The 15,510-nt window shown below is 43.1% G+C and overlaps 1 protein-coding gene across 1 annotated transcript in view; it reads left to right on the forward strand.

The window, feature by feature from the left end:
- The window catches only part of Faxc (failed axon connections homolog, metaxin like GST domain containing), a 59,337-nt gene extending 50,789 nt beyond the window's left edge, over positions 1-8,548 (forward strand). The window contains exon 6 of the mRNA NM_001271065.1: positions 7,992-8,548. Within this exon, the coding sequence (NP_001257994.1) occupies positions 7,992-8,281 (290 nt within the window). The 3' untranslated portion in view covers positions 8,282-8,548. The remainder of the gene's footprint in view (positions 1-7,991) is intronic.
- The last annotated feature ends 6,962 nt before the right edge of the window (positions 8,549-15,510 follow it).

Consider the following 15,510-nt stretch of genomic DNA (forward strand, 5'->3'; position numbering starts at 1 on the left):
ACTAATTTTGTATCCATGCCTTTTGGGGCTTTCGCTCTCTTGGTAGAAGCATTGCCAAGAGAGCAGCAAGAAAGCACCTAGATAATTTAGGACTATTCCAAAGGCAGGAATGGGAGTGGCCTGGGCAGGGAAGTTTTCTGTGGTAGCTTTGGAACAAACAACCAGGACACACTTGGCAAATGAGTATGGTAAGGTGAATTTTAGTTCTTTGGTTTTAGCTGTTGACAGAGCCATGTAGGCTGCTCTTGGAAGGGCTTGACATAGTAAGAAATTCTCCATAATTTAGATGAAGACGAAGACAGACTGAATATCAGCACTTCTTAAATGTGGTGGGTCAGTGAGGTGGCAGAGCAGGTAAAGTCACCTGCTACAAATCCTGACACCCAGTGTGCTGTCTCAGGAACCTACAGAGAAGAAGAGAACCAATTCCTGCAGGTTGTTGCTGACCTTACTTATGCCATGGTAAATAGATAAGTATAATAAAAATAGAGTCACACTGTAGCTATATAAATATATATATATATCAAATATTACACATTTAACTGGAGAAGATTAAAAAAGATTTTTTTAATATGAGAAATGTAATCTAGGCGTGGTGACTCACACCTGTAGTCCCAGAATATTCAGGCCCAGGGCCAGAGAGTGGTGGGCTCAAGGTAGCCTGAGCATGTGGTGAGATCCTGTCCCCCAGACACAAACATGCAACAAACAAGCAGTCAAACAAACACATCCGTGACTTCATCATTCACAGAGAACTGTTGATATTGTACTATGTATTTTCATGTTTTATCAATTACCACTGTGTATGCACTTTAAAAGGCTGGAACCATGATGCCAATACTGTTATAACCTGAAGTTTTAAAATAAATGGTGCATTTTAGTCTTCCCTTGTTATTAAATATTCCTGAAGGATGAATTTAATAGTTGTATAATGTCCTATACTTTTTCTATATTGTCATTTATCCAATTAGTACTGTTTTGTATTTATGGGTTATTTAAGATATTTTTGTTAGTATTCTTTTTTAAGACTTAAAATTTTTGTGCACATGTGTGTTCATGCATGTGTGTGAGATATCTTACTGGTGCCTGGGCATGCATGTGCACGTGTGTATGAAGGCTCACAGGGGACAGTAGTATCTTCCTCTCTCACTTCCCACTCTATTTCTTTTTGGAGACAGGTCTCTAACTGAACTTCACTAGGCGAGGCTGGCTGGTCAGGAAACACTGGAGTGGCAGACACACACCTCCATGTCTATAGTTTCCATGAGTCCTGGGGATCTGAACTCAGGGCCTCAGGGTTACCATGGCAAACACTTCACTCACTGAAGAAGTCTCTCTCCAGCCCCCTCCCCTTACTGTAAATCAGTGTTCTGTAGTGAATATTACTGTATATATGCCCTCAGCCTTTCCCTCCTTATTCCCTGAGCTAAGTCCTAGGTGGGGATCGCTATGTCGAAGGATCGATGCTTCAGACTTTATGATTTCTAGCAAGGCCAGACCATTTTCTGCATCTATGAGCAATGTCTGAAAGCCTCTTCAATTTTATTTCTTTGATTAGGCTTTAACTGTAATTTGCCTTAAAATTTTGACCGTTTTTGTAATCTATATTATCAGTAACAGTCTTTCTGCATTTTTATTGGCATGTACTAGGTAACATTTTCTGTTGTTTATTTATTTACTTAGTGTGTGTGATGCATATGAACAGGGACATGTGGTAAATGTGAGGAGATCAGAGGACAACTTATAGGAGTTGGTCCTCTTTCTATTAATGTGGGTTTTGGAGATCAAACTCAGGGTTGATAACACTTACCTGCCGAGCAATCCCACCAACCCTTATTAAGTCATTTTCTATGGTGTGTGTGTGTGTGTGTGTGTGTGTGTGTGTGTGTGTGTGTGTGTGTTGCCACTGGTCCCATGTTCGGCAAATATTTACTGGTAATGACCCAGGACAGGTTGGAGTTAATGCTGGGGGATGCTGCAGGCCTTTCCTTCATCCTCATTCTTATCGAGCACCATTGATCTTGGAGAAAGTTAATCTTGGATTTTGGGTCTGGGTGACAGTGTTTCTAGTGTCAATGAAAATGTTCACGGAAATTTTTGATTATTATAGATATTAAGTTGACACAGGAAGAACACTGGTTACTCTTTTTTTTTTTTCCTTGAAAAGGCAGTTGAGGGTATTTCCGCTTGGGAAATTCCAAAAGAAGACTCTATTCTAGGATTGCCTTCTGGGTAGGGGAACTTTCAGCTTTCGAGTTGTCTGAGAGTGTCACTTTAGTTTTTTTTTTTTTTTGTTTTTTTTTTAATTGGTTCAATCTTCAAATTAGACAGTAATACCTAATGGCTGCCAGTTGAATTACAAAAGAGTGGGGTAAACTGTATGGCTGTCCTCTTTATTGATGTCCACTGTCACTCCCACAGAATAACCGATGTAGAAGAGTTAATGTAGGCTCTTTATCTTCAGATTAAGAATTCATAGATTCATGGTTCTGGTTTGTTTAAACAGTGGGCAGTGCCGTGTGTATTACTCTGCGGCTTACTTTTAACTTACTAGAATGCTTTAACAGTGGTACAACTTTCTATAGAAGAGGTAATTTATTCAGTCAGTGCCTATTGATGGATGCCAGCCTGTTGTGGTTTGCCCTGGAGTTATCTGTATTTTGATGCTAATTCCACTGCCCCAAGGATGGCTGCTAGTCACGTACTCAGGACTCAGGTGATTTCACCAGAACCTTCTCCCCATTTAATTTGCAAAATACAGGTGAGGACAAGTACAGGATAGAACAAAGCCTATGGGAAGAGGAGGAGACTGGGAGAGAGAGGCATGGGCGACACAACCGGGAAGCTGAGGTTAAGATTCACGTTGTACCTTTACAGGTTGTTAAGAATGTTCTTTATTTTATTTTATTTTATTTATTTATTTTTTTTATTAACTTGAGTATTTCTTATTTACATTTCGAGTGTTATTCCCTTTCCCGGTTTCCGGGCCAACATCCCCCTAACCCCTCCCTCTCCCCTTCTTTATGGGTGTTCCCCTCCCCATCCTCCCCCCATTGCCGCCCTCCCCCCAACAATCACGTTCACTGGGGGTTCAGTTGTTAAGAATGTTCTTAAGGGATGGATGTGTACAGGGCTTTGTACCTTTAGGTAGGCAATTATATCTTATCAATTGATTCAGAGGTTATTGTGTTGTGTGTTTTTCTTGTGGAGATTTGAGTTGGGAGAGTGTGTGGCAGCAGAGACACTGGGCCGCCACAGAATTGGGATGTGTGTTTCAGACAAGATATCTAGCAGGTATCTTGGAACACTGCGGTGCCAGACCTAGCAGGGTAAAGACAGCATTTTATTTTTTATATTTTTACAACACCCATCTTTCCTTTTCTCCTCTTGCCATCTTCTCTTCCTGTCCTGATATGTAACACTCACGTGCACATAACCTTATCTACTGATAAGGCAACAGTTATACACACTTAGAGTTTCAATAGACAATATCAAATTATGTTCCAAAGTAGCAACTAACCCTTTGCTGGCCATATAGTGCTGTGTATGGCTTCTATATCCTCATCGGTATTAGATGATACCACACTAATCTTTAACCGTTTATACTCTACAGAGCATAAAATTGTTATCTGATGGCTGAGTGTGCCTTGAAGGAAAACAGTTTTTCTATTCGTGAAGTTTACATATTTAGCACAGGCATTTATGTTTATACAGCGTTTCTCTGTCTGTCTGTCTGTCTCTCTCTGTGTCTCTCTGTCTCTCTGTCTCTGTCTCTCTGTCTCTGTCTCTCTGTCTCTCTGTCTCTCTGTCTCTCTCTCTCTCTCTCTCTCTCTCTCTCTCTCTCTCTCTCCTCACAACCAACATCTGTTTCTGCTGCCCACATTTAGTTTTAAACATGTCCTCTGATGGGAAACTTGGCCATGGGAAGGAGAGCCCAGCAAGGCAAATGTAGAGCCCAGGTCTAGATGTTCACTCTTTGTTTTGTATCTTTTGAGAGTCAGAATGTGATGCGTAGGCTCCCGGTCCTTGCTCATCAAGGCAAACCCTCTTGTCTGTCCAATAGAATTACCACTTCTCCCACCGTAGCTCACAACTGTTAGGGGACAGCTCCTTTGTTTTCATCATTCCAGCAAAAAACAATATTGGCCCACGACAAATAGTGAAAATGATTACATCCCAGGCCAGTCTCTCTCATGAGATGAGGATCATGGTGGGAACTGAGGACGGTGGGAGTTCATATGAGCTCAGTAGCGGGGTAAAGCTCTTTAATGCTGTCTTGTTCACAAGGGACCATGTCAAAGTAGACACATGCGATTAGTAATCTTCATGATCTCACACATTAATGCCACACCAGTAAAGGACAACTCCTTTCCCTCTCTTACCCCCTTTCTATTTCTTCTCATTTTTCTATGTCTCCCTCCTCTTCTCCCCTCCCACTTTTTTTTTTTCTTTTTTTGGTCAGTGTCAGGAATGAAGCCCAAGGTACCTCTCCTTATGGCTGGGACAGTGCTTTTTAATTGGGCCATGTCTGCAGCCCTCCTTTTGCATTTATTTATTTATTTATTTATTTATTTATTTATTTATTTATCTATCTATCTTTTGTTTGACTTTTATATTTAGAAACAAAGTCTTATTAAGTTGTTCATGATACCCTTGAACTCACCCTTGTGGCCCAGATGTCTTAGTCACTATTCTATTGCTGTGAAGAGACACCATGACCAAGGCAACTCTTATGAAAGAAAGCATTTAATTTAGGGCTGGCTTACTGCTCCTGAGGCTTAGTGCAGCAGGAGTCAGGGGACAGGAGGCAGGAGGAGGCAGGAGGAGGCAGGGGGCAGGGGGTAGGGGGCAGGGGGCAGGGGACAGGAGGCAGGTCGCTGGAGAAGTGCCTGAGAACTACATCCTGATCTGCAAGCAGAGAGAAAGCCTGGAACTGGCATGGACTTATGAATGACACCTCAAAGCCCAGCCCCAGTGACACACTTCCTCCCACAAGGCCACACCTAATATTTCCAGTTCTTTTAAATTAGTGACATTCTGTGATGACTAAACATTTAAATATGGGAGCCTATGAGGGCCATTCTCATTCAAACTTCTGCACCAGGCATACCTTGGCCTGCCTCAGGCTCTCAAACAGCTGGGACTGTAGGCCTGTACCATTAGGGTAAGATTCTCATTCTCCAGGGCTCCCTTGAGGCAGCTCCTGGGGATGGATTTGATTAAGCTGAAGAGAGCCATCTGGGACGTCCAATGTCTCTCTTTTTTTGTGAGTTCTTTCCTCTTTCTTGCTGTGGCCATGACATTGGTTTATAGTTCTCAGTTCCCTGTGATTATCAGAGGTAGCTGGAAGATATCCCATGCCTCCCCCGAAGGAGAAAGGACTGTAACTTAAGCAATCTTGAGCAAGGGAACAAAGTTCCCTTGTTCTTAAGGGAACAAGAATGCTCATGTCTCAGCTTCTGCCTCCTCAGCATGAGCATAAATATCCCTTCAGAAGACAACGTCTTAAGTCACGTGGACCACACTATCGCGATTTAAGAATAAAGTGCCAAGCTCAACCAGTAGAAGACCGAAGGCTTGCAGGTCCCTGAAGCAGGGTCCCTGTGTTGTCATGCTTGTAGAGGGAGTGACAATTTCAGGAAAACACCATTCAGGTTCTGGAAGGTTTTCATGACACGGGACAATAATTCATGACGATGTTACATGGGGTAGCAGGTAACAACACTTTAGATAAATAGAAAAGACGAATTAAATTAAAATGAGAGTTGTGATCACCTTGGATGGGTGACCTGGTAAGAGCTCTTTTTTTCTGTTTGTGTTTATACAATTTCTATCCACAGGCTGGTAGCCTTCTGAATTATGTTATTTTCTTTAATAAAAGATAAGCCAGCGTAGTTAGACTCTAATCGACAGAGCCATCAGTGTAGAAACAAATCAGATGGCTGTGACAAGGGACTGGAGGAAATAATTAGAGTGTGGTGCATTCACATAATGCACTGGTGATGACTGTGGTTGCTGAACTGTGAAATTCAGAGGTCCTCGCGCTGTGTCGTTTAGAAGGAAAGGTCAGGCGGACGCTAGTGAGTGCTACTTTATGTAAATACTTGAAAGTATTTCTTTAAGAGTCTAAAAATGTTATTGAGAATGGGTTACTAGAAATTATTTATTGCGATTATCGAAATTTCCTACTTTTTTTTTAACTAAACATGGCTTACATGCATAATAAGTGGAATGTTTATATAGCTATAAAGATGCACAGTCTTCTTAGAGTAAGAGAGATGGTCAAATACTATTTATAAGCAACACTGCCATCTAGTGGGTCCAAGGCAAAAACTCAAGCAATTCCTTCATTTTTCTTTTGGAATTGGGAAACAGTGGACAGATACTATATCATATTTGCAGTTGTGTGTACAGCTGTGTAAATTAAAATATTTAAAAGAGCAAAGAGCATAAGTTTTGCTATGTGTGTTTGTAGGCACACTTATCTATAAGGACAATTCTGGACTGTTTATGGAAAATATAAGGCATAGTTTTTAATCTTTTTTAAAGTTTATTTTTGTTTTTTGTTTTTTATTTTTTTTTGTTTTTTCTTTTATTGAAATCAGATTCTTTGCTCATGCAATATATCCTGATTGTAGTTTCCCCTCCCTCTACTCCTTCCGGTTCCTTCTCATTTCTGCTCCCCTCTGGATCCTCACCCTTTCAATTTCTCATTAGAAAAGGACAGGCTTCTAGGAGACAACAGCCAAACAGGACAAAATAAAGTATAAGAAGATGAAGCAAAAACCATCACATTGAAGCTGGACATGGCAACCCAACAGGAGGAAAAGAGTCCTGACAGCAGGCACGAGAGTCAGAGGCTCACTTGTTCTCATATTCAGGAGTCCCGTGAAAATACAAAACTAAGAGCTGTGATACGCACAGGCGACCTAGTGCAGACCCAGCAGGCCTCTGCTTGCTGCTTCAGTCTCTGTGACTTGATATGAACCTTGCTTGGTTGATTCAGAGGGCCTTTTGCAAGCTGCCCTTTGCTTCTGTCTGCTGTACAGCACACTGCCTTTTTCCATTCAGCCTGCTCATGCTTTAAAACCGTTTTTCTTATTTTAAAACCGTTTGCTGTGCACGTAAAAATCCAAATATTTTGACAGTATCTCTGTGAAAAAACAGTGTTAATGTCCACCTGGCTTCATTCTTCTATGTTACCTGGGGGGCCCAGGGACAATGTCATGTCCCCTTCATATCCCAAGCTAGGTGGTTTTGTAAGTGAAAGCTATTCTTTTCCTCACAGTGCTTGAAGATGGGAAGTCCATGATTGTGGTGTGGAAGGCTTGGTGTCTTAGAGGCCCTGTTTCCTTGTTGACAGATGAAGTGTCTCCTCACTAGACCCTCATAAAGCAGAAGGAACAAAACAAGCTGATTTTTGCTGTTGTTTGTTTGTTTTGTTGTTGTTTTTCTTTTTTGTTTTGTTTTTCATTATTCGTTTTACACCCTGATCACAGCCCCACCTCTTAGTCCCACCCTCGCAAGCCGCTCCCTTCACTACCCTCTCGCTTCTCCTCAGAATAGGGGAAGCCCGCCATGGGTACCAATCCACTCTGGCACATCCAAGCTGCAGCAGGACTAAGAGTATCCTTTCCTGTTGAGGCCAGACAAGGCAGCCCAGCTAGGGGAAGGGGATCCAAAGGCAGACAACGGAAACAGAGACAGCCCAATTCATTTATTAGGGGACCCACATGAAGACCAAACCGCACATCTGCTACTTATGTGTAGGGGGCCTAGGTCAGACCATGCATGCTCTTTGGCTGGTGGTCTATGTGAGCAAGCCCTCACAAGCCAGGTTAGTTGACTCTGTAGATTTTGTGATAGATATCCTTGACTTTCCCTTGGGAGTTTCCCATTCCTGGGGATGGGAAACCTAGGCATTCTGACCACAGCACTATTAGGTCATTGCATTTGAGGGCGCTAACTCTTGCTTCTCTGTCACACCACAGGTGAGCTGATCAACCTTGCCATGTACTGCGAGAGGATCAGGAGGAAATTCTGGCCCGAATGGCACCATGACGATGACAACACCATCTATGAGTCTGAGGAGAGCAGCGAGGGCAGCAAGACTCACACACCTATGCTGGATTTTAGCTTTTACTCAAGGACAGAGACCTTTGAAGATGAGGGGGCTGAGAACAGTTTTTCCAGGACCCCAGACACGGATTTCACCGGACATTCTCTCTTTGACTCTGACGTGGACATGGATGACTACACAGAACACGAACAGTGCAAATGATGCCCCATCATGGACCATCTTCCTCAGGAGTCAGCATTCCCTGGGGTCGGTCTGGTTTCCCAGATAGAAATCCATCTGAGCTGGGAGGAGATCTTCAAGCCTGGCCCAGTTTCAACATACCAACTGGACTATAAACCGCCTTATTTCCTTCTTTCTTTCTTTCTTTCTTTCTTTCTTTCTTTCTTTTTTTTTTTTTTGTACAAACAGAAATACAGAACCATTCAGATGGCTCCGTCTAAAACAGACAAAACAAATATCAGCATGGTACCTGAAATCCATTTTTGTTTTCATTAGAAAACCAATATCGTGTGGGAGGCAGGTACATGAGTGGGCTGTCAACTGGGTGATCGTATTGATCCTGTTGAACCGAGGACTCGGCCGTCAGATGGATTCTTGACCATCTCTCATCGACTGGGGTTTTAAGTAATGAGACATACCATCAGAAGAGACGTAGGAGCTTATGTCCCTTGGCTGCTGTTGTATTTTGTGTGTGTACTTGTATGTCGAGACAGAAGTCAAATGAAGTCCACCGATATTCAGTGGATGGCTGTTACGTGTGTGGCACTGAGTGGGGGTGCTATGCAACATGAGTTTCAGTCTCAACCCTGCCAGTGACTAGCTGTGTGATTTGGGGCAGGTCATTTAACTATTGTGTGCCTCATTTCTCCCACCTGTACGGTGGGGGTTCAATACTCTCCACCTACCTACCTCACAGGGGTGTTGTGGGGACTCACGTGGCAGCATTAGTGTGATGCTTTCAACCTCTGGGCAGTGGTGCAACGCGAACTTATTTTATTCTTCCTTGTGCTTCATAAATGTTAGTGTCTGAGGGTGAAGGACTTTCAGACTTGGACAACAAGCACAGTCACTTGTCAAAGGCTGTGCCCGTGAAACACACATAAAGCCAGTTAGGACTGTGTCATTTCTCTTTGTGACCTGGCTGGAGGAACTTTGGGAGGAACTTCTGCTCTGTGCTTTACAGAACAGCATCTCTTTCTTTGTCTGGTGCATCGGAATGTGGCTTACCCTCCCCCCACCCCCCGCCCTCGAGTGCTAACTTACCTGTGTTTATTAATTTAGAGAAGATTAAGCTTAGGACCACAGCAGGTTAGCAGAGATAAAGGAAAGTAGTTGACTTTGAAGTAGAAGCTTGTCAACTGCTGTGGGTTGTGGGTTGTGCAGTGTGTGTGTGTGTGTGTGTGTGTTTAAGATGGAGATGTATTGGAAAGAGAAGCATGAAGGTTCCTAGTGTCTGAGCCCTCTGCAGTTTCCTTGTCGGGTGTCCCCCTGTTGTTGGGTGACAGCATGATATCACTGACACCAAATCCTAGTGTTTGATCGCTTGCCCCTTCCCATCACCCTCACCGTGTTCTCCCGCTCCACAGAGCCTCTGAACTGGTGAAATTCCCCTGTATTTGTGTCTGTCTCTGAGACAGCACTGGATAGCTTTGATCATTTTGCAGGCAGTTGTGGGGCAAGGGTTTTCTGTGTGATGGCTGTGGATTTGGGCCATAAGACTTAACTGCACACCAATGGCTTTGCTTCTGACCAACTGGGTAAGGATTACTTCATAGAGGGTTGAAGAGGCCCTTCAAAGATGGACGTTTCTGAGAAATGAATGTACTTTGCTTGGAAAGTAAACTCTTCTTAATATAGCTGTTCCATGAAAATCTTTAGGGTGTTTTCCATTTTCAAAGAGGCAAAGGGGAAGTGTTTTGAAGAGGTTTGCCACCTAAGCAGCCATAGGGCATGGGGAAATGGGAGTAGTGTTGAACTCCTAAGTTAGAAATTCTTACCTGCAGAAAACTTAGCTATGAATTTTTTGTATTAAAACCATTGGGAGGACAAGTTTGATGAGGAGAGGAGAGGAGAGGAGAAGAGAGGAGAGGAGAGAGAGAGAAGAGAGAGAGAGAGAGAGAGAGAGAGAGAGAGAGAGAGAGAGAGAGAGAGCACATGAGTAGGCATGCTTGGGTATCAGTGTCATTTGGAGTTCTCCTGGTGTTCTAAGCAACTGGTGGCAGCTCTGTGTGACTAGGGAAACTCTTGGACAGAACATGAGTAGGAGATCTGTGGACTTGACTCTCCACACATTTCCTTGCCTGCTTCTCTTTCTCAGCTGGAAAGAAACGCCGGACACTTTGCAGATAAGCAACCTATTCTTACTGAGTGATACTTCTCCCTGTAAGAATGTTTTCAGTAGGAGTATGCAGATGAATAGTTGCTCTTTTATGCATTACTTGGAGGGAATCTCCTTAGACAGACAATGTTTGTTGTGAAATTGTAGGGTAACGCGTTTGACCCAGGTACCATTAGAGGGGATGTGATGAACGGGTATTATCAACTGGAGTCATGGGTACTTGGACAGCTTAGAGCTGGGTACAGATTTGAGTAGAACCTGAGAATATAGCCCCGTTTTTATCCTCCATATGGGTTATTGACCGAGACAAAAATCGCAGCAACGTGGGTCTTTATGGGAGGCCTTCACTTATTTATGTACTGCCCAGATTTGAAGTCCTATCCAATCTGGTGAACAGATGCGCCTTAGAAGAAAAACAGTGAGAAATTTACTCATTTGCTCAAGTCACACAGTCCCTCCCTATCCTTCAGAAAGTAATTGAAGGAAGCACAATCTTTTATATAAATAGATGCTTTTGATTGGACAGAAAGCCCTGGGGATGTGTTATTTTTTAACCTGTTATTATAGAAACAAAGTTTCTTGTACGTCTGCTTTCCACCTCACAGTCAGTGTCAATGAGCAGTGGCTGTATATATGCTTTGGATCCATCAGGACAGTTAAAAGGACGTCTGTGCAGAAATAGACACTCTGTTGCCAAGTCTTCCCCATTTTGTTGTCCTGTAATCAACTGTGACCATTGACATAGCCAAGGCTAGGACAACATCGATCGACCACAGTCGCAGAACAATTTGGACTTGAGTGTCTACGGCAGTGCAGGCCGAGTGTGCCTTCCTGTGTACTTACAGAAAGTGAGTAAGAGTCAAGGAAAGAAAGTATGAGATTTGTGGTGTTGGAGAGCACAGAAGTGAAGAAATTCCAGGACTTAGCTCTAGAGAACCCCGTAGAGCCCCCGAAATCATCCCTGTCTCCATCACATTCCGTGTATTCGAACAGTAAGACCCGCAACTCAAGTTTTTCACCTTGCCCTGGAGGGCTCTTGCTACCGCACCACTTTGGCTTGGTTTCCTTATCAATCCACGTTTCTGAGCAATTCCCCCATGGTCAGTACCGGCACTCCAGCCTCACTCCGAGTGCTGGGTTCCGATATCATTCCCCTCTCACATCCAGTCAGGCTGGTTCAAACCAACTCAAGAGACCTTGCCTTTGTTCATATCCTATGTACAACACTGCTAGGCTCCGTGACTAATAAGAGGGTGGATTTAGAAATTACCAACACTTTCCACTCTGTCTTTTATTATCTTTAAAGTAACTTCTGTTCCCTCATTCATCCACTCACTCTATGTACTGAGCATTTACCCTCTGTCTGGCCCTGGGATGTGCAGTAGGAATAGAGTTAGGTGGCGGAGCAGACATAACATTCTGACTTCAGGGTATCCTCCTGTGTTTATTTTTCTGTGGTAACCTTTACATGCCCAGAGTTTTTCCATACCCACGTCACACATACCGCTGGAGTAATCTTTGGAGAACTTTTGGTCTCTAGTGGGGTATTTCTTGGCTCAAGTCGAGGCTTCCTTCTTAGGGTTTGATATTCCCACTTTCTTCTCTTGTCTCCCAGGACTCTCCACACAGCCTCGTGTGCAGCAGACCCATTTATTGCTACCTATACAAGCCTCCCATGTTCCCCCTTTGTGCTTCGGGTCACGACAGTCCCTCTGCTGAGATGCCCTAACCGCAGCCCCAACCACCCATCTCTTAAGGCCCAACTTCATCAGTTCCGCATGAGGAATTCCCAACCTATTATCAACCCCCTTTCCTCTAAAAACAAAAACACTTATCGGTTCCTTCCCCCCGAAGGCTAGATGGGCAGAGCATCAGAAAGTGGGCCACATTCTATGAAGTAATGGGTTTTCATTGTGTGTTTTGGTGCCTCTATTGATAATCTAATGAGAGTCCTAGGCTCTATTCCCAGAAAAGTGCAATATGCAAATATCTGAATTTTTAACATATAAATTCAAAGATTTGGAAACTGGAATTGCTCTTTGATTCCTTAGGGGGACCCACAGACCCCAGATGCAGAGGTCTTGTTCTAATGAGTCACTGAATGTCCCTGTTGGTGTTGTTCCTGTCATTTACACATCCAGGGAGGACAGGACTGGAATGAGATGTGTGAGAAATGATGCCCATTGTTATCAACACTGAGTAAGTGCTAAGCTACGAAGAGGAGAGAAAGGACAGCTGTCTCACATTGTTCTAGAAAATATCTTTGTTCAGACAAATTTGGGGACTTTATTTTTATGTTGTGTGTACATGTCTTTGTGGATGCACGCACCTTCGAGGGTGTACAAGCCAGTATGGGGAATTGGATGCTACCCAGCTGGAGAGACAGATGTTTGTGGGACCTGGGTGCTGGGATTCGAATTCTGGCCCTCGCTATTGAGCAGCAATCGCTCTGAACCTCTCAGCCATCCCTCTAGCCCTGGGTTTAGAGTTTTGAAAGCGTTAATGAGTTTTGAAAGCGTTAAAGTTTCTTGTTGCTGTTTTTGTTACTTATTTTAACCACTTCCAAAGCTGATGTAGCAAAAACGAGTTCAGGACCCAGGGACATGGTTTCTGCTCTGAGGTTTACCACCTGGGAGTGGGTAAGCAGCTGTCTGGGGACTGAAGGTGGGAAAGAAGTGGTTGGGTTTTTTTTTTTTTTTCTTTTGTTGTTATTTGTTTTCCTTATGGAATAACATTTATGCAACAAGTTTTCCTGCGTTCATTTTTTTTTCACCGATCAATTGCTGATTGTATTTTCAATAAAATGGTAATGCATTATGTTGGTAGGGATTAGCTCAGTTTATTCTTCCATTAAAAAACCAACCCCCACCCCAAATCAGAACTAAGTTATCTTTAGTGCTCATGGCTGACCTAGAATCCTTTCCGAGTACGCAGTCTATTGTTTGCGTAGACCCAGGGCGGTGTTTCCCACTTTGAAAGCTGAGCTCCACCAGTGCACCTGTAGAAGGCCCAAAGATCAAGTGCCTGAGACTCTGACACGGTTTACCTTTCTGTGATGCTCCTGGTGACCCGAATGACCCTGCAATGTGCACAAGGACCCCAAGTTGTGGTAGGTAGGACTGGAGTTCCCCGCGCTTATAGAATTCTTACTAATGCCATGGGACATGTAGGACACTGTCCTCATTTTAAGTCCCTCCCTGGAACTTAGGTTTGCAGTCTGTGACTTTGAAGACTAACTGAAGTCCTGAAGAAGTGGTTGCCGGAGCCAGCACTTCAGAGTACAGTTATGGGAGGTAGTGAATGAGGCTTAAGGGACAAGGACTCAGCTGTTTTACAGCCAGTAGACAGTGTGACCTTGGCCACTCTGGCTTTCGCAGGAGCAGAGACCTTCCCCAGGCCTAGAGTTTCCAAAAGTCATCTTGCTAGACCATGAAAACTACAAAGAATCATGGCTCCAAAATATCCACTTTGAGGGCACAGAAGGAGTCTTTGAAACAGTGAAACAAGTCATGAACGTGATTTCGTACCTAGTCCTGTTACAGTGCTTTAGAATCCGTTCTGTGCAAGGTTAATTCCAGCAGTGCTTCCTAGACCTTAAAATCACAGCTTTACCTATCTTAAGACAATCTACTGACTGTTGAATAATAGACATATGCACAAGCCATCCCCTGCTCTTAAAAAAAATGGATTTAGCTTGTAAATTAGGACGTTTGTCTCAGCGCTAAACAGAGAACCGGTCTTCAGTTTGTATAGTTTCCCCTTTAATAGTTGTTTGGAATGGAAGTAGTCTTTCATATTTCCTCCAATCCTACCCCTTTTGAGAGATCGCTTTTGGTTTATTAACCAAGCCCAGTAGCTAGTTTTTAATTTTTAATTATATTTGAAATTTTTTTTCTTTGCAATAATGTGACGGAAGAGAACATTCAAATGTTTGGCAGGCCTCTGCGTCAGCAGGACTGATATGCGTCTGCGACTCCTGTCAAAGTGGTTTTGCCTCAATAGTAAACTTCATGAGATCAGATCATGCCAGCCGTAAGCAGGCTTTGCCAACTGACCTGCACCAGATTAAATTGACAACTCAGGTTTTAATTTGGGTGATGGTTTCTTCATGATGGTGGTTGGGAAAGTAAGGTACCAAGTCCTCTTTCTGTGGTTCTTACTTAGCCTTTCACTGATACAGAAGAGAAAGAAATAGCAATAAATACCAGGATTCAGACAATGGTGTGGTGTGGCTGGGTCGGAGATGTGTTGTTCATGGAAAGGATTTTAGGTGATGGAATTTTTTTTTTTTTAAAAATAAAAGGCATAGGCTTCCAAATGAGAAACAGTCTGCACAGTGACAGATTGCCTGTGGATGTACAAGTGGCCAGTGTGGGAAGCAGTGAAGCAACGTTTCTCTTAATTTCTCACCAGAGACACAAGTCCTGAATGCACAGCCTGGTTCACCTCTGTCTCAGTGCTCCCGCCCCGGTACTGACCCATGGACACTGGGTTGGCAATTCGCAGAGGACCTTACAGGTTCTGGCCCAGTGTGTTTCTTTACTTCTTTGAAACTTTGTTCTAATATCAAAAGTTATGGCACCTATAAACAATGTACAAAGTGATTATATTTTATATGAGAAGTTTTAAAAAAATCTCTGGAGATACCCCGGGTCATCTATATTTAGTCATCTGTCCAAACCGTTGTATTTAATTTACTAGAACTTTCTGTGCTCGTCTCTCTGAATTTACTTATAGTAAATGCAGATGTATATATACAGACACTGTTGCATGTGTGTATATGGCTCTGCTGATGTACACTGTCCATTACAAAGCACATCAGGCCTAGGCACTAGAAAGTGTGTGATTCAGTATTGTTCAGGGAATGGAGACTAGACGTTGCTTAGATAGTACCTCAAAGGCTGTCACTGATTAGAGGATGTGTCTGTAAGTGGTGTGGCAAGTGGAAAGACTTGGATGCATGGTTTAGGTTAAGTTATTTACTTATTTTATGTAAAGTGGGCATAAGTAAGAGTCATGGCTACATGTTACTTGTTTCCCTTCCTTCCTACTTGAGACAGGACCTCATGTAGCTAGATGTCACTTTTTTTTT

Source organism: Rattus norvegicus, chromosome 5 (assembly GCF_036323735.1).
Source record: "Rattus norvegicus strain BN/NHsdMcwi chromosome 5, GRCr8, whole genome shotgun sequence".
NCBI lineage: Eukaryota > Metazoa > Chordata > Mammalia > Rodentia > Muridae > Rattus > Rattus norvegicus.